Source organism: Stegastes partitus, unplaced genomic scaffold (genome assembly GCF_000690725.1).
Source record: "Stegastes partitus isolate 25-593 unplaced genomic scaffold, Stegastes_partitus-1.0.2 Scaffold848, whole genome shotgun sequence".
Classification (NCBI taxonomy): domain Eukaryota; kingdom Metazoa; phylum Chordata; class Actinopteri; family Pomacentridae; genus Stegastes; species Stegastes partitus.
The window spans coordinates 135,661-161,823 of record NW_007578579.1 but is presented as its reverse complement, the minus strand read 5'-3'; the positions used below and the strand labels follow the sequence as shown (position 1 = coordinate 161,823).

General features: G+C 42.7%; 1 protein-coding gene across 3 annotated transcripts in view; it reads left to right on the top strand.

Moving 5' to 3' along the window:
- LOC103365510 (plakophilin-4) overlaps positions 1 to 26,163 on the top strand; it is an 86,914-nt gene that overhangs the window by 46,807 nt on the left and 13,944 nt on the right. For 2 of the 3 annotated variants that reach the window (XM_008292965.1, XM_008292967.1), the window contains 7 exons: positions 1,286 to 1,417; positions 3,182 to 3,375; positions 3,842 to 4,430; positions 16,549 to 16,719; positions 19,360 to 19,567; positions 20,553 to 20,685; positions 21,781 to 21,994. In XM_008292965.1, coding sequence (XP_008291187.1) covers positions 1,286 to 1,417; positions 3,182 to 3,375; positions 3,842 to 4,430; positions 16,549 to 16,719; positions 19,360 to 19,567; positions 20,553 to 20,685; positions 21,781 to 21,994 — 1,641 coding nt within the window. The remainder of the gene's footprint in view (positions 1 to 1,285; positions 1,418 to 3,181; positions 3,376 to 3,841; positions 4,431 to 16,548; positions 16,720 to 19,359; positions 19,568 to 20,552; positions 20,686 to 21,780; positions 21,995 to 26,163) is intronic. The other variant, XM_008292966.1, reaches the window with a different exon arrangement.

The window sequence follows — 26,163 nt, the reverse complement described above, 5'->3', positions numbered from 1 at the left end:
TGTGTTTGCTGTCTCTCTCTCTCCCTCCCTCTTGCTGTTCCTCCTCCATTCTGGCTTTTTGTCGTCTCATTTATCAAACGGGGTCAAAGCACAGAATAAAAACACTGTTGGTTTTACATGACAGACAGAACTGTCTCGTTGTTTTACTGTTTACACTTCGGCAAGTCGCTTGTATCATAAAATGTTAATGGTTTCAAATCAGATCTTTGTTGTGAACTTTAGTTCTGCCTCACCTTTTCCCATTACTTACCCAACATATTTCGCAATTTGTTTTCTCCCCAGTTGTAACTAGGAATGTGTGCTTTTTTTAAAAATACAAAGAAAGTCAAAGAACGAGAAAGATCGCACATAAGATAATGTGAGTGGGTGGACAACGAAGCAAACTAAACAGAGACAGAAACTGAATTATATAAAGTTTTTTTAATTGTATATATAGTCATGTATTAAATTAGCTGTACTGCTAAAAGTAACACATAGAAGTGAGGAGGTTTTGATAAAAACTGAACTTACTAAAGTCACTACCAAGGACACGCTGGGACTGATTTCTCACAGCAGGCCGTGCCCGTTATCTGTTCGGACAACTTTGCCGGAGACCCCGCTTTAATCTGGCTTGAGTCAATCTCATTTGTAAATAGCCGAGCACCCTTAGATGTCCAGAGGTGGGAGTGCAAGATGTCAGGTTGCCAAACAAAACTGGTAGTGTGTGTCAGCAGATTTATGCAACAGGTCAGCTTTGGCAGCCGGGCGTCTTCTTCGTGGGATTCAGTTCTCATTCACACATTAGCCAACTAGGCAGGATTTGACAGACCCTGACTGCCAATGCTTGCCTCCTCGTTTGCCTCCATTCTTTGTGTATTGTCCTAGCGATTGCACAGGAACCCATTGACTCCGGTCACGCTTAACTAGATTGTCACTACAGGGAAACACTGTGCACTGGGACATTAGACAGCTAATTCCAACTACTGTGTGCCACACTAGTTGTCATGCATGGAAAGACAAGGGGGATGTAGGGAAATGCTGGAGCAGTAAAACTCTTGGCTGAGTTAAGGTGACATGCTACCCAGTTTTGACTTCCCAAATTAGTAAGGCAGTAAAGTTTAATGATTCCAACTGTACACGATTGTAAAACTAATGTGGCAGAAATGATTGTGTATTTTCGTTGTTTCCAGAACTTGTTGACTGCTTTAATGACTATTGTAATCGTTTAATTCCAAATCTTGCACTCTATGATTGTTTCATAGATCTTAGCCTCTGTCTGACTCTCTGCTCTGCTATGTCTTCACAGATGCCTCCACCTCAGGCGACGCCAAGTCTCGGGTGACTGACAGCTCCCAGTCGCCCAGCTACCGCATCAGGGCTGAGTCAGAGCAGGTGTCTCTGTACTCCCCGGAGCAGTCCTCCCTTCATGAAAGTGAGGGTCTGTTATTGCCTTCTCTCTTTCTTCTGCGGCCTTTCTTTTCTCTAACTCACACCCTCTCCTTTCTCCTGCCTCTGTGTTGTCCCCCGACACCGATGTCAATTTCCTTTAAGAGCCCGTCCAATGCCATCCGCCAGCTTGTTTGTTGGCCAATGCTTGCCTGTCAGATGTATTGGCGTATACGTGTCAGTATGAAAATGTGTTTTTTTACAGAATTCGATACAGAAAAAGTTCATGGGCTACTTTAGAAATGGCTTTTTTTCCCACCGTTGTTCACAGTATTGTCTGCATTATCTGCAGCACATGTAGCAGAGCATGCATTACAGCTGCACAGATGGTGGTGCACAGTCAAGAAGTGTCTTCAAAGCGGCTTTACAGGATAAAAGAACAATAAAATCAACTAATGCAAAAGTAGACCACGCACAGATACAAGCAAGCAGATAAAAACAACACAAGATATCAATATAAAGGTTTCAGTGAGAAAAGCAGAGCGAAACAGGTGAGTTTTTAGTTTGGATTTGGAAATTACTGCGTCTGTGGTGTCACCGATATGTTGTGGGAGAGAGTTCCAGAGGGCGGGGGCGATGATAAAGAAGGCCTTATCCTTCCAGGTTTGGTGCTTGGTCCTGGGAACGATTAGCAGGTTGGCATTAGCGGAGCGGAGGGTACATGTAGGGGTGTAGGGGTGGAGCATGTCTTTGAGGTAAGAGGGGGCCTGGTTATGGAGGGCTTTATGGGTGAGTAGGAGGATTATGAATTTATTGCGGTATGGGATAGGAAGCCAGTGAAGGTTTTGAAGGACAGGGGTGATGTGGGTGAGGAGGCAGGCGTAGTAGTCTACTGAGGATGTTGGTGGTGGTACTAAAAAGGATGCTATTACAGTAGTCAATGTGTAATGTAATAGAGGCGTGAATGAGGGTTTCTCCTGCGGGGAGGGAGAGAGAAGGGCGGAAGCGGGCGATGTTTTTCAGATGATTGAAGGCTGTTTTTGTGACAGAATTAATGTGTTGGGTGAAGGTGAGTTTAATGTCAAAAATGACGCTGAGGTTTCAGCAATGGGGCAAAGGTGACAGGGAGGAGTTATCAAATGAAAGATGGAAGGTGAGGGAATCGGGATCAATGATGAGGATGTCGGATTTACTGGTGTTAAGTTTAAGAAAATTATTTTGCATCCAGAGATTCATATCAGAAAGGCAGTTTGAAAGGGTGGCATAGGTTTGGGAGTTAACAGATTTAGTGGAAATGTATAGTTGAATGTCATCAGCGTAACAGTGAAAACAGAGACCATGACAATGAATAATCTGACCAATGAGCAATGACTCTATTATTTTCACTTTTTACTCTTTGTACATATATAAAAAAAAATATTGGCCAATATACCAATATTTGAATGTTTTACTCCCTAAATTTCCGTATTGGTATCTGCCTCAAACAGCCAGTATCTTTACTCCTCCTTTCATAAACCAGGAAGTCTGCTGTCACTTTTGCAACTGTTTCCTGATCCGTTGAGTCACAACGATAACAACTGATCCCTCATCACAGGTTACGAAAGGCTGGATGATGTACCACGGTACACTAAATCATAGGGTGGTAGGACTGTTATCCCCCTGCTGTGCCATTTGTCATTAGTAAGGCCATCTAGGTAAAGGTCATGTCTGTTATGAAACCTTTTATGATGCGTCTGTCTTCTGTGTCTCTAACCCTTCCCTGTCCTCCCTCTCTGCATTTCATTTTTGCCTGTCTGTGTCTGTCACTCTCTCTCAGGGTCCGCAGGGAATTCATGTAGCTCAACACAGATGAACTCTTACTCGGACAGTGGCTATCAGGATGCCAGCAGCGGCTACCTCAGCAGCCAGAACCTGGGAAAGGCTGAGCTTAGGATGCAGCACTCCTTTCCCGGCGCTGGCACTGGCACGCTGATAAGGAATGCCAAGGCTGAGGGCCAGGCTTCAGCCCAGGTACTGACCGTAACTGCATGTACAACATATGGTTGTTTGTTAAATCAAAATGTGTTTCATCAAACATCTTATCTCTGATGCAGTGTTCAAAGGTTCAGGAAATTTACTTGCACAAAGATGCTGTTACATGTGTGGTCTTTGTGAGTGTCAATGTAAGGATTAAAAGCACTTAAGCACCGCAACCTAATCACGCTTCATACAGCTTTGTACATAGAGACTGCTGAGAAACCAAATGGTGCTGTCACACTATAGAGGGGGGTGGAAAAGAGAAAACAGATTTGGCCCAGAGTAAAGTCATGCCCTGTAATGAATTGGTTTATGTAATGCTGTGTTATTTTGAATGTCATTGTCATTGCCCAAGTCAGTTTAAGGCAGAGAGTACAACTTGTGGTTAATATATTTTTTTAGGTCCCTATGGAATAAAGTAACAGATAAGAAATGCCATTTTTTCGTCTTTTTATTTTAGGTTCATGCGGTCACAACAGCAGTGCCTGGCCGTGCTATGCGAAGGGTAAGCTCAGTGCCTTCTCGCTCTCACTCGCCAGCCTACGCCAGCAGTATGTCTCCCTCCCGCGGCTCTCTGCGTACCTCAGTTGGCAGTGCCTACGGCTCACCCATTGTAACGGAACCCAAACCCCTCTCCAGCATCTACTCTACAACCTTGCCCTCCGCCCAGCGCTCCAGTACCAGCGGCGTCGGCGGCGGTGGCAGCGGTTCACCCTTTTCCACCCAGAAAAACTCCCCGGCTGCCCTGCGACGCATGGGCTCCACAAACTCACGATCTGGCAGCGCTAGCCGCACCACCTCACCCTACCAGGCCTCTGCAGGGTCATCATCGGGCCGCATGGGTTCGCCTCTGACAATGGTGGACAACGTGAACCCTCCACTGACTAAGCAGCCTACTCACTCATCGTCTCCGGTCAGGGCTAGTATGACGGCCGTGCCCCAACACTACAGCTCCACTCTGCCCCGCACCATGCTCCACAACACCGACCCCTACGGACCCCAGAGTTACGACATTTATGAGAGAATGACAAGACCTGACAGCCTCGCAGGTGCTCCAATTCACACACACACAAAGACACACACACACACACTGCTATTTAGAGTGCATCCACATTTTATATATAAAAAAAAGTCTAAGGGCAAAATTGTTGGTACCAAAACATCCTCTGTCGATCAGAGAAGATCACTGTTTTATGTTTGTATGTGTGGGAGTATGAGTGGTGCACATGCCTGGACTCTGATTGGAAAAAAAAATGTCTCAAAAAAGTATATTATAAAAATAGTTAATGCAAAAACATATTAGTTTAAGCCCTTTAAAGTCATTGGTATTTTGTGTTTCCTTCCTTGACTTTTGATACTTCTTTGACTTTTGCCAGCTGCGTGTAGACAGTGATACATTTATGTTTGTTATTTTGTCGGCTTGTTGCTTTACTCTGTTACATCATGACACCGAAAGCAAACGGCGACTGTGAGGTCAGTGGTTATCCAGTGTGTAGCCAAAACATGGATCCTGCAAGAAGACAAATATAAACTCAGAGTATGACAGCAGCCTTCTACTAATGGTTAGTTTTGCTGTTAACAATAAAAAAAGGAAACAAAATCTGACCTTATAGCTAATATGTGGCCATGCAGTGCTCTGTTTTTTAAAGGATATATGAGTTAATTTTATAAATTGAAGAAAAAAACACAGAGCATTTTTAGCATCACATCCACCTCACACTATGTATGAATATCCTGTATGACTGTTAGGTAAAACATCTTTTAACTGGTTTCTGAGGAGGGAGAATATAGAATCTTATAAATACCAGGCAGTTTCCCTGCCCTCTGTGGTTATAGATTTAAAATCTGTTGCTCCTGTAATTACACTCAACTGTGATTTCATGGAGCACCAACACTCCCACATCAGCAAGGTAATTAGTTTAACCACCGGAAGTCACTAAAACAAGCATTTGTTATGTGGTTTTCACTTCAAGCAAGAATCAAGTGTACCAGTTGTTAGTGTCCTTATTATTATTGTATTATTAGAATCTTGGAGTAAATTATAATACTCAGGTATGCAATTTAATCACAGACATGAATATTATCACTGAGGCTCTGCGTGTGTGTGTGTGTTTGTTTGTTCATATGTGTGTGTCAGGAAGTAATTATTGGAGAACCTTCCTGCCCAAACTTGTTTATGTGTCGTCCTTTTAATAGATCGACAATAACAAGTTAACAAGGCTAGTGTTTTCTAACCAAACAAATATGTTGTCCTAATCTGGAGCCAACCAGTTTTTCCCCTACAGCAACAGCAAGCAGCCAAACTGTGCTCATCCATCCTCTGTTTGCACCTTTTAAGGTATCTCCGGTACATAAATACCTAGCCCGGACAAACACTGACAGCCACAGTTATTTTGTAGCACAGGGATTATACAAATCACAGCTTTCTTCACATTTCAATAATATATAATAATGGTTTTTCAGCTGAAGAAAGAAGTGAAGGTAGTCATTTAAAACAGGTAAAAGCAGGGTTTCAGCGTGAAACACCAGCGCGGTTTGTTTTCCTCCAAAATGTAAAATTAGCTCTTACTCATCAAATGACAGTCTTGTTGATACAAGGTTAATTGACTTTTTTATTCTTGACTTCATGCTGCGTGGGGATGTTCTCAGATGCACTCGTTGACGGTGACGTTCAAGGTGAACTTTTCTCTCTGTTATACTAGATTAGTTTCCCATCATTCTCTGTCTGTTGCGTTTGCATGTACGTGCTGCATGTGGGTCTTTTATTGATCATCAGTCTTAATATTATCTGCAGTCTATTTTGATTTTCACCTCTGAATATGAAACCATTGGTTACGGTGGTATTTGCTTTATATTCACATGCTGCATTGTGGTTTATTCTACACAACATGATATGTGCAGATGTATTGCAGTGCCTTATTTTCAGTTTTTTAGATTGGTTTTCTGTATACAGACAGAACAAAGTATCGACATTTTACGTCAAAAGGTAATTATCAGGTTTGTCAATTACGCGAATAATAGTTTCCAGTTTGAGGAGGACAAGGAGGGAAGATAATAGAGCATCACTGAACTGGAAGGAAGGTCGGAAGAGAAAATCTTGTACACATGCACATCTATATGCTTCAATCCTGTGTATATACAACCTACATGCCTGTACACATACAGGGGCACATGTATACAAAACAGTGTAAAGATACATTTAAAAAGGTTCATTGATTTGTAAAAATCAATAAATCGAAGGAAAGTGAAAACAAGAGTTGAAAAAAGAAAGAGGGCAGAGGGTTAACTATTAATCTCTCCCTTCCTTTTCCTCTCATTGTCCTTCCCATCTTCTCTTTTAGAAATGTATTGTTCCAAGGTAAATTTTATAAAGGTCCCAGGTCTTAGCAAAAAGGTTACATGTGCCCATGAGCAAACATCTGATATTTTTCAGCCCTGAAGATATTATCAGATCTCCAACCCAGTGTCTCAGTGGTGGAGCAGCAGATGATTTCCAATTTAAAATAACCCTTCTAGCAAAGAGTGTAGCCAGGGCCATTCCCCCGCTCTGGACAACAGTGATGGGAGAGAACACCCGGCAAGCCGATGCAGAGAGAGTGGAGTAGTACCGCTGTATATATCAGAGAGACACTTAAATATCTCGTCCCAAAATATTGCCACAAGGGGACAGCCCAAAAAATGAATGGTATTAGGTGGCCGATGCAGTTTTGGGCCGAGTGCAGGTAGGGTCGACACTGATTGTGAAACAGCCTATTTTGGCCTTCGACCAGTTGGACAATTTTGAACTGCAACAAATGCTGGCTGAGAGGAAGATGAAAATATTCTGACCAGTCCTCTGCCCCACATGTAATCATCTAACCCTTCACCTGAGTCACCACTCCAGGTGCCTTTCAATCATGTTGTTGATGGGACCTGGGATTCAGAGAGATTGCCGTAAATCTTCGATATCACACCTCTTGAAATCTCAGCCCAATTAAAGATGTTGTGTATTATGGTTGCAGGGCTTTAAGAGGGGAGTTGGGAGTGCAGGAGCGAATCAGTTGGACTGACTTGGAGGTATCTGAAGGGAAGTTTTGCTGGAAGATGATATTTATTTTGGAGCTGAGTGAAGGAGGCAAAGTAGTTGTCCACTCCTCAGAGCTGTGAAGGAGAGCACTGGCTGAGGGTGTGACAAAGGCACTGTGGTATGTGGATCAGAAAACGTGATATTTGGATGAAGATGGCCCATCAAGACTCATTTTTAAGTCCATTTACTTGACGGAAATGAACCCAAATTTTAAGCAAGTACCTTAGAAGCAAGCTGTTACCTCCTCTAACGTACTGGAAAAGGACAACACAGGAAAGATACTGAAATGGCTGGAAATCAATACGCTGTCTTAACTTTGACCCATAGGACAGCTGGGTGATGACTTTTTTAGGTTTCTGTAGGTGCTTCTTGCCAATACGGGTTACCTTGCAATTCCAAGTAAAATCTCTAATAAGCCTATCTATTCTCAAGTAAGATGGGTAGGCACTGAAATTAATATTAAAACTTGTGTAAACATTCTGTTTGCTACATCAATTCTACCAGTTAGTGAAAGATTTCCACTAAGAGAGAGTTTTATCTTCTCCATTAGATTATGTATGATTTTGTGGAGGAGATTAGAGGGCTTTCCGGTGACCTTGATACAGAGATATGTAAACTGAACCATGACCACCTTGGACTGGAGGAAGCCTCAGGGCGCTTGAGGAGTGGCCTTATTGACAAGGAGCAATTCTCTTTTTGGAAAGATTCAGCTCGTAGCCTGATTGTTACCCCAGACCTTTCCAGGGTTGGTGGTATAGGCGGTATAGAGGGGTTGACCTTGGACAGAAAAACCAAGAGATCATCCTCTTACAATTTCACCTTCTGCTCACGGCCACGATGTAGTGTCCACTTGATATTCTGATTCGTGCAAAGACAAGAGGGTGGAGGAACAGTACTGTCTAGTGCCTGTGTGCAGGAAAAAGAAGGCTGAAAACGTGTCGAATAGGAGACGAATAGAGGATTAACATCCACCACATAAAGTTGCGACCCAACCCAAAACGAGTGTGAAAGTTGAGCATTACCGCTCAGCGCGATCAAAAGCTTTTTCTCCGTCGAGTGAGATCACAACTTGAGAGTCCTCCAACCGCTCAGCTGGGGGGTGCATAAAAGATGTTAGAAAGCTGCCTAATAATGAAAAACGAATACCTGCCTTTAATAAAACCAGTTTGATCAGGAGAGATTATGAGGGAAAGAGAGGCCTCGAGATGTTAATTAATCAGAACGTAAGAGGGAGATCGAGCGATAAAAGCCACAGCTGAGGGTAACTTTATCCATCTTCAGCAGAAATGTTATTGAGGATTTGTAAAGAGTGGGTGGAATAGTTTTATTTTGAAATACCTTCCCAAATACAGATGAAAAAGAGTCAGACGAAGACATCAGGAAGTTATTTATAAAGTTTGATGAGGAGGTCATCAGGTCTTAAAGTTTCGCCAGATGTCCTTTTCCATCTGCTCCCTAATAACCTGGTCAAGACTGGAAATTTGTGGTTCCTGGAGAAACGTGTTAAAGAGGTTTGAATCCTGCCCAGATGCAGAGGAATAGAACTAATTGCTGTAACCTAATTGGTGATATTAATCAAGATGACCCCTCTCTGCTGACCTGACCAGCAAGGCATTTCCTGATCTTGTTCCGATGCCATTTTCAAGGATAATACACACGTCAAACACATTAGTGTTACAGTGTATATGCCTGACAACTGAATATCTCTGCCATGCATCTGCTCCACAAGCTCTAAGACAGCCAAAAATGTGTGTCTTCTACGTCCATCTATACACCGCTTAATCCTCACTAGGGTCATGGGGGACTGGAGTCTATCCCAGCTGACTCAGGGTGAAGGCAGGTTCACCTGGACAGGTCACCAGTCTATCACAGGGCTACACTTAGAGACAGACAACCAAGCACACTCACATTCACACCTACGGACAATTTAGAATCACCAATTAACCTCAACATGTTTTTGGACTGTGTGGGAGGAAGCTGGAGAACCCGGAGAGAATGCTGCACGGGGAGAACATGCAAACTCCGCACAGAAAGATCCCAGGTGTCCTCACCGGGATGCAAACTGCCGACCTTCTAGCTGCGAGGTAACGGTGCTGACCACTGAGCCACCTTGCAGCCCTATCTTCTACATGCATATCAAAAAACATATATTGCCTTATATAGTATTTAGTACCTTAGTGGTAGGACCTGTTGCGCCACCAGCCTCTTACAGTTCAGTATTGTATTGACCCCCAGCAGACAATGCGTCAGACTATGAGCAGTCCTGTGTTGGCAAGAAGACATTTATGACACTTAATGTCCACTGGACAGAGCTACCAAGTTTCCAAATATGTGACCTGTTCTAAGTTTTGCTTTTCTGTTTGGACACATGTGGGACAATGAATGTAAACAAGGACCGGGGCTAGAATAAAGCCAGTACCAATCAAATAAAAATATTCAGTCATTGGACCTGATGCCCATCCATGACATGAGCTTTGGACATCTGTAAATATACACCATTAACTTTGTAGTTTAAGGAAAATGTTTATAGTTTGGGTTATTCCTACATAACTCAGAAGGTTCGATATTGCTTAAAGCCGTCATTTATTACAGATCGAAATTGGAACAATACTGTTGTGAGTGCTGTAAGACCAACAAGTTCAGTTACATATATTGCATACTGCATACATGTGCCTGTGTTTACCTTTTATATTGCAGACAGATATAATATTGAAGATAAAAATGAGCTTATTTCGGCCTAATATATATTCTAGAGAAATGCCATTGCTTCTGTTTAGGCTGAGTCCTGTGGTGTGATGACTAAAAAGGCAAAAAATAAGTGACGGCAGCTGAGTTTTGACTATGGAAGTGTTGTGAGAGACTTGTCCTGGCTTTGTTGCTAGTTTGTGTTCCAGTGCTATAATTTCCACTGTGGCGCTGCAAACTGTTTCTGTACTCAAGGGGATGATACTTTTTTCAGATAGTTTTATTTTTGTTAATGAGTTTTTTCCCGTTCTTGATGGCACGAGTCATTTGCAGCAGATATCAATCTCCTCTGTGTCGGACTTTAGAAATCCAAACTATGCCTAATTTGCGGAGGTTTCTGTGACCTCTGTTGGCTGCAGTTTCCACAGCATGCTTTACACATTTTCACATGTGTTTTTAGGTTATTCTGAGTTTGTGGTTACAACAATGTGCACGTTAATTTATGTCTCTCTTTGGGCCGACACTTGCCAGCCTGAGCGGAGTGTTGTTTGGAGCTTACATTGATCAGAAATTGCAGTTTTTTGTCATTATTACTGTAAAAATGTTCCTTAGATTGCAATGGATGACTTTTAAGATTATTTTATTGTCCGGTCCTCCTACACACACACAAGCACACATTCTGCTGCTATGACTGATAGTGTCTCAAGCGGACCTAAAGGGGTTTCCAGGCCCTATTCCTCTGAACAGCTGAGACACCAGCCTAGTTCTGTCTCTCTCTCGCTCTGGGAGGGCATCGCTTATATGTTCCTCCTCCTCTCCTCCTTCATTTCTTGCTCACCTCCTTCCTCTTGTTTCCGTCTCACTCTGGTTCCCTTTCCCCCGTCTCACTGTCTCCCCTTTCTCTCGCAAACACATCATCTGCACTTTGCCTTTATCACAGTAATTTGTCACAAGTGTCTGATGAGCCGTAGTAGTGGGAAATGGGATGAATCACATGATCGGGCTCAATTGCAAGCATTTGGCAAACGCCATCCAACAGCCCTAAACTTGATATCGTAGCTGTTGGTGGTTGTGTCTGTGTCGATCAGAAGATGTTTTTCTTTCATTCGTCACACATTTTGCGGTTTCCTCTGTTGTCTTTTCGGCAGACTTCTAGCTCTTTCCCTGTGTTTCGCTTCCACTCCTCAGTGCCCTTTCTTTTCCCACCACCCACCTGGTTTCCCCCTCCTCTTCCTGCACTGTCACTGGCAGAGAGTCAGAGCTTCCATCCGCTGCTGAAAAATGGAAAATGAAGACAAATTGTCCCTAATCATGTGTTCATTACGCTCCATGTCCATTTTAGAACAGAGTGGGACAAAGAAAGAGCAAAGGGGGAAATGGCATATCTCCATGTGTGCCTTCTGTGACAGGCTACCGTGGTAGTTTTACCGGTGCCGCAATCTGTTTTTACCACCACTTTTATATATATATACGGATTTTCTGGTAATCATCCCAGGTTTATTTGTTGAGAGTTCAGTTTGTTTGGAGTGGTTTTTTGAAAAGTTTTTTTTTTTTTTTGTCGAGAAATGCATTCAGCTGCATCCATTTAAGCGTTTGTTTCTCCAGAGCGAGCACGCGCCAAGCCGCCACCGCCCTTCATCTAGCCTCTGCCAAGTGTAATCTGTTAAAGCCACGGTGAGAGGACTGAGGGGGAGAATTAAATGACTATAACGCAGCAGGAATGTGGGCCATTCATCCTCAATAGACAGCAGTATGTTATTTCTCCCTGACAATTTGCAGATGCTTTTAGAAGTGACTGCAGCCCTTCTATCAGGGGAACAGAATAAAGAAGGCAGACAGATTAGTCTCCTCTACGGTTGTTTGAATGTTGCTACTTCCAGGAGTCGGGCTGCTGAGAGGCAGAGATATGCATGAAGGCTCCTGTGCCTGGGAGATTCTGTCCCTCTCACTCGGTCACAGCTGTGCCAAAAGCCCCCCGTTTATGTGGCCAGGCTTTACATGGGATGAGAAGTCTGTGGTGGTCCTAGACAGCCTCATTAACCCTCTTTTCATTTCCAATCTTTCTTTCCCACCCCCCCCACCCCCTCTTACATATACTCTGCTTCCTTCTGCTAATGCTCCCGCCTTTTTCTCATGACATCCCACTACCTTTTCACTCTCCATATCCTCACCCCCTTCAAACCTTTGAACAAGAGAAGCTGAACTGATTTCCTGCCAAGCTGCTGCTACTGGCTATTGTGTGCTCTGCCACAGAGTGAAAGGCTTGGTGGGCTATTGAGTGCGTCACTACAGCACACAGCAGTTTTGTTTTTTTTACTGTTTTACTCCCTACCCTGCACAACAACATGCCTCCAATTTAGGAGTGCTTGTTTATATGGTGTTCATTGTTGTATGTTGGTCCTCGTGAGCTATTTGGGTATTTAATAGAAGCGATTGATAAGTCCGATATTGTGATTTTAAAGCATATATTGCATTAACAGCGATGGTTTATTTAGCAGTAAGCCATAAAAGAACACTAAAAGCTAAGATATATTCACCCTGGAGTGCCTAAAAACCCTCTAAGCTTTTCCAAAATGGCTTACTGCTTTTTTTTTTATAATGGTATTTTTTTAAATTGCTCATTAAAAAATAATGAGGAAACAGCGTCGTAGCATATATGGAGTCAGGCTGATATTCAGTCTGGGTATTTAACAATGCAAGGCGGTTGTTAGGAGGATGTTGGGTAGATGGTATTTGACTTCGTTTTACCTTTTCAAACAAAAAATACTTTGACAGTTCAAAAACCAAACTAAAAAGCTTAAACATAAGACAGCCTTGTTTACCGCGCGGCCGTTTTCCCAAGGATGTCTGCAACACCTGCTGTCATTTATTTAATCCAGTGCGATGGCTAAACATCCAGCGACAAAAATCAATTCAGAGATTTTCTTTCTGAAATATGACTTAACCTTGACAAATAAGCTGGTTTTCTGTCAAGACAGCTTTACACAAAAAGGGTTTCCACTTGTGCCGCCCGTCTACACAAAGTATACCTGCCGTCAGAGAGCACTTAGGAGTTCAGACGCCCGTTGTTCAGACTTCAGGTCAAGGCAGAACTGTTTTATTTTGGTAGGAAATGCACATCCACTTAAATTTGAGACTTGGCTTCTTTTTATAGTCTTTATTTGTGTTGTTTGCGAGGAAGAAGCTCTAAAAATTGAGTCCAGAGCTCAGTCAACCTGAAGTGATTAGGCGAAAACAGCAAAGGCCACATCTGTTTTTTGCAAAAAATGTTTAAAATGTAGGTTTGCTGTGTCTCCCACTGATCTCAGCCAGCATTATTAATTTCTTAAATATTACCCATTAATCTCGTTAATTGATTCTCCTATGCATGGATAGAGGTTAACGGGATCCTTTGACCAGCTGCCCGATGTTGCCCCTTGAGCTCAGCTTCTAAAGACACGGCGCTTCAGAGGTCAGCCTCAGTCTGGCCCGCAATCTACAGCTAAAATCTTTACTCGCCTTGTCCCCAGAGTCTCTCTCTCCTCACAAAAGGAGGCAAATATGCTTATTTATTCATTTCCTCAGTCTCAAACTGCGACAAGACTCCCTCATTTTGCTGGTTCTGCATGGCGGGGTTTGTGTTTAGCAGCAGTCTGCGCTCGAGCTCATGCAGTTGGAGAGGACCCAAGTGACGTTTGTGGGCTTCTGAAATGTGCAATGAGCAGTAAGTTGCCAACTGTATGCTGGTCCGCTGGGGTTCACAGTTTAGTGAGCTCCACTGATGTGAGATTTAACACAAACATAAGGCATTCAGATCGCTTCAATTATGTGGGTTTGTTTGACAAGAATGGAGATTTAAAAAAAAAAAAAAAAAAACAGCTCAGACGTGCGTTCTCTTCATACCCGCCCTGTTGTCTCATCGCAGCCATGTGTTTTTAAATCCTCAACAGCTTTAACGAAGAGCCAAAACCTTAATCTTTATTTGAATAACTGTAAACGCATGACCATTATTGTGCCTCTTAAAAAAAAGGTTTGTTGTGTCACAGCAGCATATTCAGCCCCATCTTTAATTTAATCAGCGACTGACTGGCTGAGTCAATGCCATAATTGTGGTCCATTTTCGAGCATTAGCTCTCGGTTATTTGGATCAGCCCATTATCCATCTACCACCCAAATTAATGGGGTCTTTTTTTAATCAGTTCATTCATCCATTTTTTTTTATTTTTTTATGAATGCTATTTTGGTTTATTAGAGATTCCACCATGTTTTCTACCTGTTTCAAATGTGCTGCATGCTTTGGCCTCTGCTTGTTCTGGGATTGATGAAGGCCAGTTTAAAGAGCAAAAAGCAGTTTTACTACATGCTAGTATACATGTTGGCATGTTAAAGCACTTTGCTTTGTAACCACAAAATGCTATTTAATTTATTAGCTGTAACATATAACATTTATAGCATTTTTCTTTACACTGCGTCCCCAATTTACTGAGACTATATTTGAACTGACCTTCTCTTACTTTTATGTCGGTACATTTTTACACAACTTGAGTAAACATTCAGTGCTCTTTAATTACATGTTACAGTGTCAGATACACTTTTTTTTTTCTAGCAAATGTTGGAAAAAGGTTTTTGAGTGCAAATATCCACTTTGCCAGTCTGCTGTTTCTGTTCCACTACACACCAAAACTAAATCTCAACATCCGAATCTAAGCAACTCTAATGTTTTTTTTAACATTCCTTCGCTGCAATAGGAACGGCAGGACTAACGTGTTGCATAATGGCATTGTCAGAAAAGTTTGCTATTGTTTTGAAAGAATTTTTAGGCATTTTGAGGTTGGTTTGAGTAATGACTTTCATAGCCGCGGTTGTTTTTTTTTTTATATGGGAGGACTCACAGCAACAGATACTGTTGTTGCCTCATTTTGCTGTTCTGCATCTGGATTGAATCTGAGTCAGACAGGACTCCATGCTTCACAGCGCCCTCACACTCTGTTAAAGTCTGTCGTGAAGAGACTGTTTTTGTTTTAAATTCTGTTTCTTTTTTGTCAGGTTAGCCGGTTGCTGATTACAAAAGCTGTTTGTTGTATCGCCCCCTTTTTTTTTTTCAAACATCTGCTCCGGTTTGTGCACTGATTGGTTCACGTTGTCCCCGCTCCAGCGCCGTTGGCTGTGGTCAGCCCTCATCAGTGGCTCAATTTAGCCATTTAAAGTTGTATTTAGAATTTGCCTGTGCCTGGTCTTCCACTGGCTGACAACACCGACGCAAAGCAAAGCCAGACTTTAGTGCCAGTTGCAGTTGGTTAGAAGCTGTTGGTTAGTTTGTTTTGTTCATCCCTGCATAATGTCCCTTGGAGCACAAATCCTGACAACATACCAGCTCTTTTTGTGTGCATTGTGTTTCTTTTATTTGATGTTTTTTCCACCTTATTTATAGTTGGTTATGTCGTACACATTACTGACCAATTGAACTTTGTTGTTGTTGTTTGTTTTTCTTTTTTGATATGAATGCTAATTTAGAAACCATAGATTTCCTTGCGATAGTGAACATCATGTCTACTTTTTTTTTCAACATTTGTTTATAACTTTGTCACATTTACAGTAAAAGGATAATGGTAACAACAAGAGCTATAATTCCCATTCTCCTCCCTCCCACCAATGCCAATAAGAGACATTAGACAACACACAAAAAACAAACCATAAAAAATAATATTTCTGCATGTTTTTCAGACATAACACTGTAGAATAGGAGTCACAAAGTCCCTTCATGATATATGTGCCAAAGGTGCCAAGGCGTGCCATCGAAGGCCTGATGTCCATTCATCTTTTATGTGAAGAAGCACCGGGTTCCAGATTTTTAGACGTTTCTCTGGCTTACCGGACAGATCGTATCTCAGCTTTTCCACGCGCAAAATACCTGTTAATTAGTTTAACCAGTTTTCAGAAATGGGAATCAGATCTCCACATCATGTCTGCTTTTATTCCTGTCAGGGTTGCGTTATAGCTGCATGATAATGCGGCGCCGACTTTGCAAATCAGCGAACTGCACTGCCGTACAGCGATGACATTAACTTTGACATCAACACAAGGAGACATGTTGTTTACTGTGATTGATTACCTAAGTCAAGCAAATATCAAGTGACTTAAAAACTGACTTTCATAACATAAAGGGGAAGAAAAGAATTTAAAAGTTTAATACAAGCGTTCTGTAATTTATTATATGATACAAAGCAAAACCACCTCCTGTCTGGTTCTGTCAGTCTCCCCTTGTTTTACACTTTGAGTTTTAGATATTTATCTGATACAGTGAAAGTCATTTACACTTTGTCTGGACACTGAAGAGCAAGTTTCCGCTCTAAGCTTTGATGCTTCAGTGTCCGCGTAGTCACTAAACCGCTCACACACCAACCACCTATTTGCTAACCGTTCTTCTACATCTGCAGGAATACGGAGCTCGTATGCCAGTCAACACAGCCAGCTGGGCCAGGACTTAAGGTCAGCCATGTCCCCAGACCGTCACATTGCACCAATCTACGAGGATCGGACATTCCAAGGTCCGTTGTACCGCAGCCCCAGCCACACCCAGCAGAGCACCCTTTACAGGAGCACCTCAGGTTGGTTTTTATATAGACAAACCCAGAGCAAAGTGAAAAAGTCATGTATAGATGGTGACAGACTACCCACAAAGGACACGACACCATAGACCTGAAAACACGAACAAGAAGACACGCTAGCTCACGTGTGTAGGATTGAAGTGATAATATGAAGCTATATTTACTCTGCTCTGTAAGAGTTTCAGAATGTGCAGCACCCTCATAAGGCCAAAGGTATGTTTTTCCACATTCATATGAATTTTGCTGCTTGGTTGTGAGCACAGTTCAGTAATAACAAAACTACAAATCAATGTCCAGGCTACCAGCTGGTACTAGACCAGACAGTATTTGCTACTGAGCCATGAGTAAACAATTTGATTTGATTAAAAAAAAACAACAACTACAAATCAATAAAAACTATAAAACTGTCAAAGGATTTTTTTTTCTTCCTTAGTAGGCAGTTTGTGTGGTCATACCCAGAACATAGCGCAGTCTAATTTACAGTTTGTCATGTATATAAACAGCTAGTTACAAATGCAGCACGTTCCATTTGTAAGTATCTGCATAAAAAGAGAAAAAAGTTTTGAGAACAAACTTCAGATGAGGCAGGTGAGATTATAAGGTCGCTTCAGTCACCCTTCCTCTGCACAAAGCTGTTGTGAACATCAACATGGTATTTTTCGTTTTGTGTGCGTTTGTGCGGCGGATCAGACTCCAGATTATTTTCAGATCTCTGTTTGGTTTCCTGTTTTCCTCTATTGCTCGTGCTGTCTCTATATCTTTGTATGGAAGAGTCATGCAGGTCAAGAAGAGCACAGATTTTCACTCGTCGCATTTTTATTTCAACCAAACGCATCTTTGCGTCAAGAGCGAGTGTTCCTCTTGATTTCAAATATCTCCGAGTCCTTGCCATTTAATCTGGCAGTCCTTGACTCTGGTGTATTGTCTTTCTTGCGGAACACTATTTCTCTGCCCATCTGCCCTTTCGCACTATGTATGTTATGTCTTTTTCCTTTGCTTTTCTCTCTTGATTTCTATTTTACTTTCTCTCAGCCACCTCCTCGTTCCCTTCCTCCCGCCACTGTCAGGCAGAAAGGGTGAGACATGAGTTAATAGGCAGGTTCTGATATGTCATCCTGCCACAAAGGAGTCCATTACCCGTGTGTCACACAGAGAATGAGAAGAAGGATGAAGGGGCCATGGGACAGCTTGGTTACCCACATCTATAGCCTGCTCTCGTCGAGCTCTCCTGATGTTGGCATTCTCCTCTCATCACCTCTCCTGCCTCTGATGCACATGCTTAGTCTCCACTGACACGCATACTCAATTCAGCCTTCTCCTTGGCACACCGGAGATCTGCTTAAACCGATAAGGTCGCTAATAAATGCTATTGATGCTGCAAAGAAGCCCCACAGACACAGACTCTATAATGTGTTTATGGCAGCTATACTGAGAAAAAGGCAAACAGGGTGGAGCTGGAGGGGGGTGTTCAGTGTGGAGGCTTTGCAAAAAGCAACCTCATTAGAAAAACCCAATCTGATTCTATTTTTCTTTGTTATGTTGTGAAATGAAATTTCAATGGGCTATTTTCCCCCATTGGCATTTCATGCATTTTTGGCTTTCTCGTGATGCTTGCACTGTACCATCTTTGTGCAAGTGCGAGCGAGGTTTCTATGTTAAATGGAAGTATCGATCCCTTGCTGCAAAGTTTAAGGAGTCCAAATAGTCGGGTAAAATTGCAAAGCTACCCTGTGTTGTTTGTAATTTGCCCTCCAGTGTCTTTGACTGTGTACGGTTACATTTTGGAAGATAACCATATTGCAGGGTAGAGCTTCTGCCCAACATAGAAGTGCACTGATGCGAGAAATTGTGTTTTTGGCGTAACCCCACAAGTTGACGTCTTGGTGCCCGGTAGGAGGGAGTTTGAGCAAGCTCATGCCCAGTTCTGTTGGACGGCTGATACGGATCTGACCGGTGCAGCAGTCACGCTGCCACCAGTCACGTGGCCGCGGTGAGAAGGAGGGCCAAATCCAACCGGCTTGTTTATGCAGTTCTGTGTTTGTGACCCATTGTGGTAAAAAAAAAAACACAAAATAGGTCAGAATATTACTCGGAACAAATGAAAGATGACTAAAGCAAGATGCTCCCGGGCTGATTTCTCTACGTGTTGGTGATGCTTCCGCTTTACTAGTGTGTTTCTTTTTGGAGCTCGTCATGGTTCACCAAATTCTCTCCGCTGTCTTTGGCAAAGTTACTGTAAGAATGCGGTGTCGCAAAGGAGCAAGAAGGCGGTGAAGAGAAAGGATTTGTGGATCATCAAGCAGGTTGAGTCCTCCTGTCGTCTTTGAAACCCAGCAGGATCCCTCTGGCTACACACAATCTTGTAAAAGCAAAACAGCAAGTAAAGAGGGCTTTGAAGGAGAAGACTTCTGCTTTGTGCAGCCATGGGAGCTGTGTTTTATCCTCGTCATTAATTGGTTCCAGATTTGAGAATTTGCTGAGTCCGTCAGAACAGCTGCATGTTTGTATTTTCAGCTTTGTTTAAAGTAGTATGCTAACAGTGTGCAAAGGCGAAAAGGTCTGAAAACTGCTAATCTTCACTTACGCGTGCGTTTTGTATTTATTTTTATTCTACCCGAGTGTTTTATTTTTGTCCCTCAGGTGTGGGGAGTCTCCAGAGGACATCCAGCCAGCGCAGTGCCATGACCTACCAAAGAAACAACTATGCTCTTAACACCGCAGCCACCTACTCTGATCCGTATCGCTCAGCACAGTACCGTCCCTCCGATCCCAACTACGCTCGCCAGGCTGTCATGGATGACGTTGCCACACGTTCCCCTTCCATAGACAGCATTCAGAAGGATCCCAGGTAGGCACTGCTGCGTTTCTAAACTGCTGGATTTATTCTGTGGTTTATAATAGCACAAATCAGTCAACCAGTCGGGGAGTAGTTAGGCTTACACGGCATTCCCGTTCTGCTGGGTCGACACCGGTGTCCTCTTACTATTCAAACAGGGAGCCCCCTGGGTAGCCACATGCAGCTCTAGCCATTAAGAGGGCTCAACTATGCCTGGCCACTTAACAATAGATTCTCACATGCGCTGAAGTGCTGCCTCTGCTCTTGTCGTACAGACGTGTGCAAGCGAACAGAGTGGATTGACTCGTGCAGTAAACCCCTGACCCTGCACATTGGGAGCTTTGTTTACAATTCATGTATGTCGCCGTAGCAAACTACTTAGAGCGAGTGCACCACGGGGATTGCCGTGACCCCGGTCCACTCAGGAAGTGCTCAAGAGGAAAGTTTCCTCTAGAAAATTTTTAACTGAATTCCTGTCTAGGGAAATCCTCTAGTGCATTTTTCAGCTTTGGCTCAATAAAGACAAATTTATTTCACCCAGTCCGGGCTTTTGCTGCATATAATTCACACTCAATGAGGCAAAGGTATTTCTGCTGCTGTTCAGACACTAGTAATCTCTTTTTGTCACCTACTCAGCTCTGCTAGTCTCCCTTTGCAAGTGATGCAAGTTTCAAAGTTTCTTAACCAAGTAGAAGATAGATTGTTTAAATTTAGAAATGCTTCATAAATACATATCACTAGCAGCCCAGACACAGTGCTTTCCTCTCGTCTCTCCTTAGTGTATCGCATGCAGAAAAGCAGTAATCCCACGTGTGACCAACATGAACCGTTATATTCAACCAGATGTGAATGTAATTTCCTGGATTTATCAGTTAGCGCTGAGGTGCTGAAGTATTCATTCTGAGGGTGGAAAAAAAACCGCCTGTGATGCCTGATACAACCCTCTCTCTGTCTCCGTCGTCATGCTGATACCTTTTCACCCCACCTGTGCTTCTAGAGAGTTTGCGTGGCGTGACCCAGAGCTGACGGAGGTAATTCACATGCTGCAGCACCACTTCCCCTCGGTCCAGGCCAACGCAGCTGCCTACCTGCAGCACCTGTGCTTCGGTGATAATCGAATCAAGAGTGAGGTAGGTCTCGTGCCACTGTAGCCGCACTGTGTCTTATTAGAGTTATTCTACAATGACATCTGATGATTACCACACATAGTTTACATTTGTAGTGTATTTATTTGTGCCAGTTGTGTCCAAATTTGTTTTATTGTACTTAAACATCTCTTAAAGCTGTAACAAAAATAAAAAGTGCACCAACAAGAAACCCAGATTTAAACAGCATTTATGCAAAAAAGGAAACAAAGGCAAGCAATTACAATGACAAGCTAAACCATCCCTTGTACAAATGTATTATCAACCAAGCCCTGACCCACCCTATTTACTATAATTGTGAGTTTTTGCAGTTTTCCTGTGCAGAGAGAGATTTGTAGCAGCACTGTGGCTCATATTTTGTTTACCTCCCATTAAAGTGGGCGCTAACCTGCCAAATATTAAGGCTAATCTGGCTTTTGCTGGCTTTATAGTACCTATTTTGTGCACTTGCACATTCAAAGACACGCTTGCACATTCAAAGTCACATTCACGCTGCTCGTTCATAACATACGCCACAGTAACAGAATAAATAAATAATAAACAGACACAAAGGCATCCGTTGCTAAAGACATTTCTACCTCAGACATTAAAGGCCAAACTTGTCCTTCTTCAGAATAATGCATTTTGATGAAAGAAGTTGCATTTTGATTGAAAGGCATAGAAAGATGAAGAAGAGATCTGATATGAAGGATGTAGTTTTTATTCTCACATGCCAAGTGTCGGTATATCACAAAAGATTCGTACTATACAATGAAGAGCAGGGAACTTGTTTTGATAGAACCACTTTTTTTTTTTTCAGAGTATGCTTCATTCTGTGCTCCAGAAGAAAATGTAAATTCAGTTTTCTTTTTAGTCTACAATCTCCTGTGGTTAAGGCTTTTTCCATGGTCATAGATTAGCATTGCTTTTCCAAATAATCTGTGTTCAGTATGAATAAATTCCCTGTGTGTAGATTCTCTTGTCACATGAATAAATGCATGATTTCGCTCCTCACAATGCGTAAGCTGAAAAAGTGCTGTTAGCGGTCAGAATCATTTCACACCTGATAATGGCGTGCCATCTCATCCACTCCGTCTCAAGGTGTGTCGACTGGGAGGAATTAAACACCTCGTGGACCTACTGGACCACAAAGTTCTTGAGGTCCAGAGGAACTCTTGTGGAGCTCTGAGGAACCTCGTTTATGGCAAAGCGATGGACGACAACAAGATCGCTGTTCGGAATGCAGGAGGTATCCCAGCTCTGCTCCGCCTGCTGAGGAAGACCGTGGATGCAGAAGTGCGGGAGCTTGTCACAGGTCAGTTTTAATTGAACTCCAAACTCAGTAGTTTAAGAATGTGTGCATGCGGTATCAGGCTGCAAGGTGGCGCAGTTGGTAGCACTGTTGCCTCGCAGCAAGAAGGTTGCCGGTTCGCGTCCCGGTGAAGACACCCAGGATCTTTCTGCGTGGAGTTTGCATGTTCTCCCCGTGCAGCGTGGGTTCTCTCCGGGTTCTCCGGCTTCCTCCCACACAGTCCAGAAACATGTTGAGGTTAATTGGTGATTCTAAATTGTCCGTAGGTGTGAATGTGAGTGTGCTTGGTTGTCTGTCTCTAAGTGTAGCCCTGTGATAGACTGGTGACCTGTCCAGGGTGTCTCCTGCCTTCACCCTGAGTCAGCTGGGATAGACTCCAGCCCCCCCACGACCCTAGTGAGGATTAAGCAGTGTATAGATAGTGGATGGATGGATGGGTATCTATATGGCTTCTTTACCTCGTTATTCCATTCTTTTATGTAGTAATGATGCACTATGATGCTCCTCTGTTTCATCTGTCATGAAAAGAAACAAGGTGACACTGCTCGTAATCTTGGGCTGCAACCAATGTCTTTAATGCATTTCAACACCAAAACTGTGACATTACAGTTGCAGAGTTATTCAGGACACAGACTGGTGACACACAACAGCATCAGCCTGAACCCTTGACCCCTGTAGTGAGGGGATCCTGTGGAGGGCATTTTGCTGACATGCTCTGAGCCCATCTTTCCTTTAGAGAGATGGTTCACTGCAAGTACACAGAAAGTTGTCCTGCATGATAAAAACATTTCTATCCTGATGGGAGTGGTCTCTTCCAGGATGACAATGCCAAATGCCCATAGAGCATTAGGGGTCACTGAATGGTTTGATGAGTCTAAAAACGATGTGACTCGCTGTGGCCTTAGCGGCCATCAGATCTGAACCCTGTTAAACCACCCCGGGGGATTTTGTGGCTGATGTCTTGGACAGTGCGGTCCAGCACCATCATCAAAGCATCAAATGAGAGAATATCTCTTTTCAGAATGGTGTTCATCTCTCCAGTAAAGTTCCAGAAATTCGAAGAATCACTGTCACGGTGCAATGAAGCTGTTCTGGAAGCACATGGTGTTCCAACACCTCCCTAAGATGCTTACTCATGAAACCTGATGCTGTTTTTTTGTGATAAATCACTTTCATTACTCAGCTACCAAAGTTGTTTTGTAATTTTGCTCGATAGACCAACTGATGCATCTACCAGATCATTTGAGCGCTAGTAAGTATCACTTCTGACTTTTTCAGCCCACGTCATATTCTTGGAGATCCATTGTGGGGTTACAGCAGGGCAGGGAAATTACACAGCTTGTGCAGAAGATGACAAATTATTTACCTAACAATCCCCAGGGGTGTTATAGGAGCGATACTTACAGTGCTGTACTGTAACTCATGAATCTTGACATAGTCTCTGAATGCAGCTCGAGGCTGTCGTGGTTAAGCTAAAAATATTGCTCTTTGAGATGAGGTGTGAATTAACCATCTGAACCTGGAGCAGTTTCTAGATTTTTTCCTTTTTTTTTTTGCTCCGATCACATTTTCACTCACGCTGGGCTCTTTTTTTTCTACTGTAATCTGAAGTCCTGCACCTTTGTGGAAACAGCACAACTATTGCTTGAAGTAGAGAGAATTTTAAAAATGTCTTCCATGCAGCATAAAATTATAATGCTATAAATCATAGAAAAAAAAGATTTTGATTTGATTTTGAGGAAATATCCAGATTTTCAGTTTAGATCTTTTTTCCCAACAAAATCAGAAGTCACCCATGATTAGTTCGAGGACTGTCGGAAAGCTGAAAACGCTTCGATTCTTCCAGTTTTTGCAGTTTCTTGCTGTGATAAATGATGTCATTTTAGTGATGTACAGAATAAATGAATATGCCTTTAAAGCTGCCGGTGAGTGCTCTGGTTAAACAGACTGCTCGCCATGCTCTATCCTAAGATTACGATTGTAGTAGTAACTGAGTCATAGGGGCTTTGATTTAAGCTGCTGCTACTGCTGTCATAAGTACTTATGATATGTGCAACGAAATAAAACCACATTTCCACGGGATTCATATTCTTTTACTACTTAGGCTGCTGCAGAGAGATTTAGCTCCTTTCTCTGTCTGAAAACAACCGTCTCTGCCAGTCCGCTTGTCAGTCTCCTCCCCTGCGTTTGACGGTGTGCTACTCGGTTGTATTTGTGTGTCGTTTGAGCTCTGCAAACAGGGTAGAAATCCGTGTTGTTAAGGATCAGGGTGGTGGCGCTACAGAAATAAGCAAGCCAAGACATTTGGCTCCCAGGTGGCTGAGTCAGCTGTTTGTGCTGGACTCCAGCCCCCTGCCTAACATGGTCTTAGGTTACAGTCCAGTAGTCCCCTGAGGGAGAACAATACAGCCGGAGTATGAATGCAACACTTTTATATTGTCTGGGAGAAGATTGTCCTCTGCTTCTTTTTTCAGTTTTACTGCCTGTTAACTTCACTCAACTTCCACCAAAGAAGAAAATAATCAGCATTTTTTAAAAGAGCATAAGAACACAATTTATCTCTGCCCCCTATTTGTGTTTGTGTTAAAGTACAGAGGAGTCTACAATCTGAGAGAGAGAAAAAAAAAAAGTCTTTCTTCATTCCCTTCATTCAATTTTTTTAAAAGGTTGTACGAGGATTTGTTGCCCAGTCCGAGTCAGCAGTTTTATTATGAGCTCTGTTTAAGTTTTTTCCTTTTTATCCACTATTCAGAGTGCCTGCTGTGGCTAATTGGTGGTGCAGACCCCGGGATGGGGAGCAATTTGAAAAGGTCAGCAGTGCTGCATCACCTTTGGTTAATTACAGCTAATGAGAACAATCCACATAAAGAGCTTTCAGGCAGATGACAAGGGCATCCCACACCATAGCTGAAAGTGGAGCAGACAGAAATCAGTCACTCACACACACAGCTCCTTTCTACTTTAAAAAAGCACCATTTCTGCAATATTTATCATTGGAATTATAAAACCTGCTTAAGCAGCGTTGTCAGAAGTCGTTAAGAGGGCAACCAGACGTCAGAGCTCTTTGACTCCTATTGTGTCAGCGGCTCCTTCTCGGCTCCCCTGGGAGGTCCAGGTGTCATTTATGCTCCATTTGACGTAGCTGCAGGAACAGGCCACCCTTGCTTCAGGTCAGGGGTCATGTTGTGGGAAGTCGCAATGCGATCTCGTCCCCTTACCTGCCTCGTCTTCCAGCAGCTGTTGTGATTATTGCTCTGTCCTCAAACAGCCTCTCAGATCAAAGGGCCGAGCTCACTGCTCTGTCATTAGTCGCAATAGATGGAACACCTGAAAGCGCCACTCACATTCACACACACACAAAGGTTTTGGTTTGTAACCCTGTGTTAAATATTTTGCAGCTAGTTTTTGCAAGTTTGTGAACTGCAAATATGTGATATGTATTTAACTGCTCCTTTATTTCTTAAATTTTTCAAACTAACAGTACTTCGGAAAAGTTAAACTTCTTCCAAATTACACAGAGACCAAAAGAATAGCATCAACACACACACAGATATGGATCCACTTGCCAAGTGTTGGCATGAAATGCTGTTGTTTTTTTTGTTTTTTTTGGAGAACAAAGAATGATGAGGTTTATGACCTTTTGATCAAATGAAAAATGAGAAACTTAATTTGATCCAAAATAAATCCAGTTATAGCCATGAGCACTACTTCCACTGCATGAGGGAGAAAATGAAAAACGCCCACTAACCTCAAAAGTACACACCAAGCTGCCTCTCTGAGGTTTAGTCAATGCAGCATGGACAGTTTTCGAGTTCGACTCCCGAAACTGAAAGGTTAATAAATTGTGCACTTTTTTGTTTTGGGACGATCAGCATCTTTTCACACATTGAAGTAAAAGCTGACCTAGTTATCGCTTCACCAGTCAAGGTTGATGACATGCTGACCTGTGGTTTAAGAGAGCAAGACTGTCTCTAAAGGAATCAGTCCAGATCATTCTCATTCTGCTTGTCTAGAGAAACGGTGGATCCCAGATGGGTTAAGTCTTCCTTTACACCGTGACTAGAAGCATTTAAACAACTGTAGCATGGCATCATCAAACGTGGAAGATGCGCTCTGCTGTGTATAAAACCTGCTTTATTGGTCAGCAGCTTGCTAGCTGATAAAGTGTACAG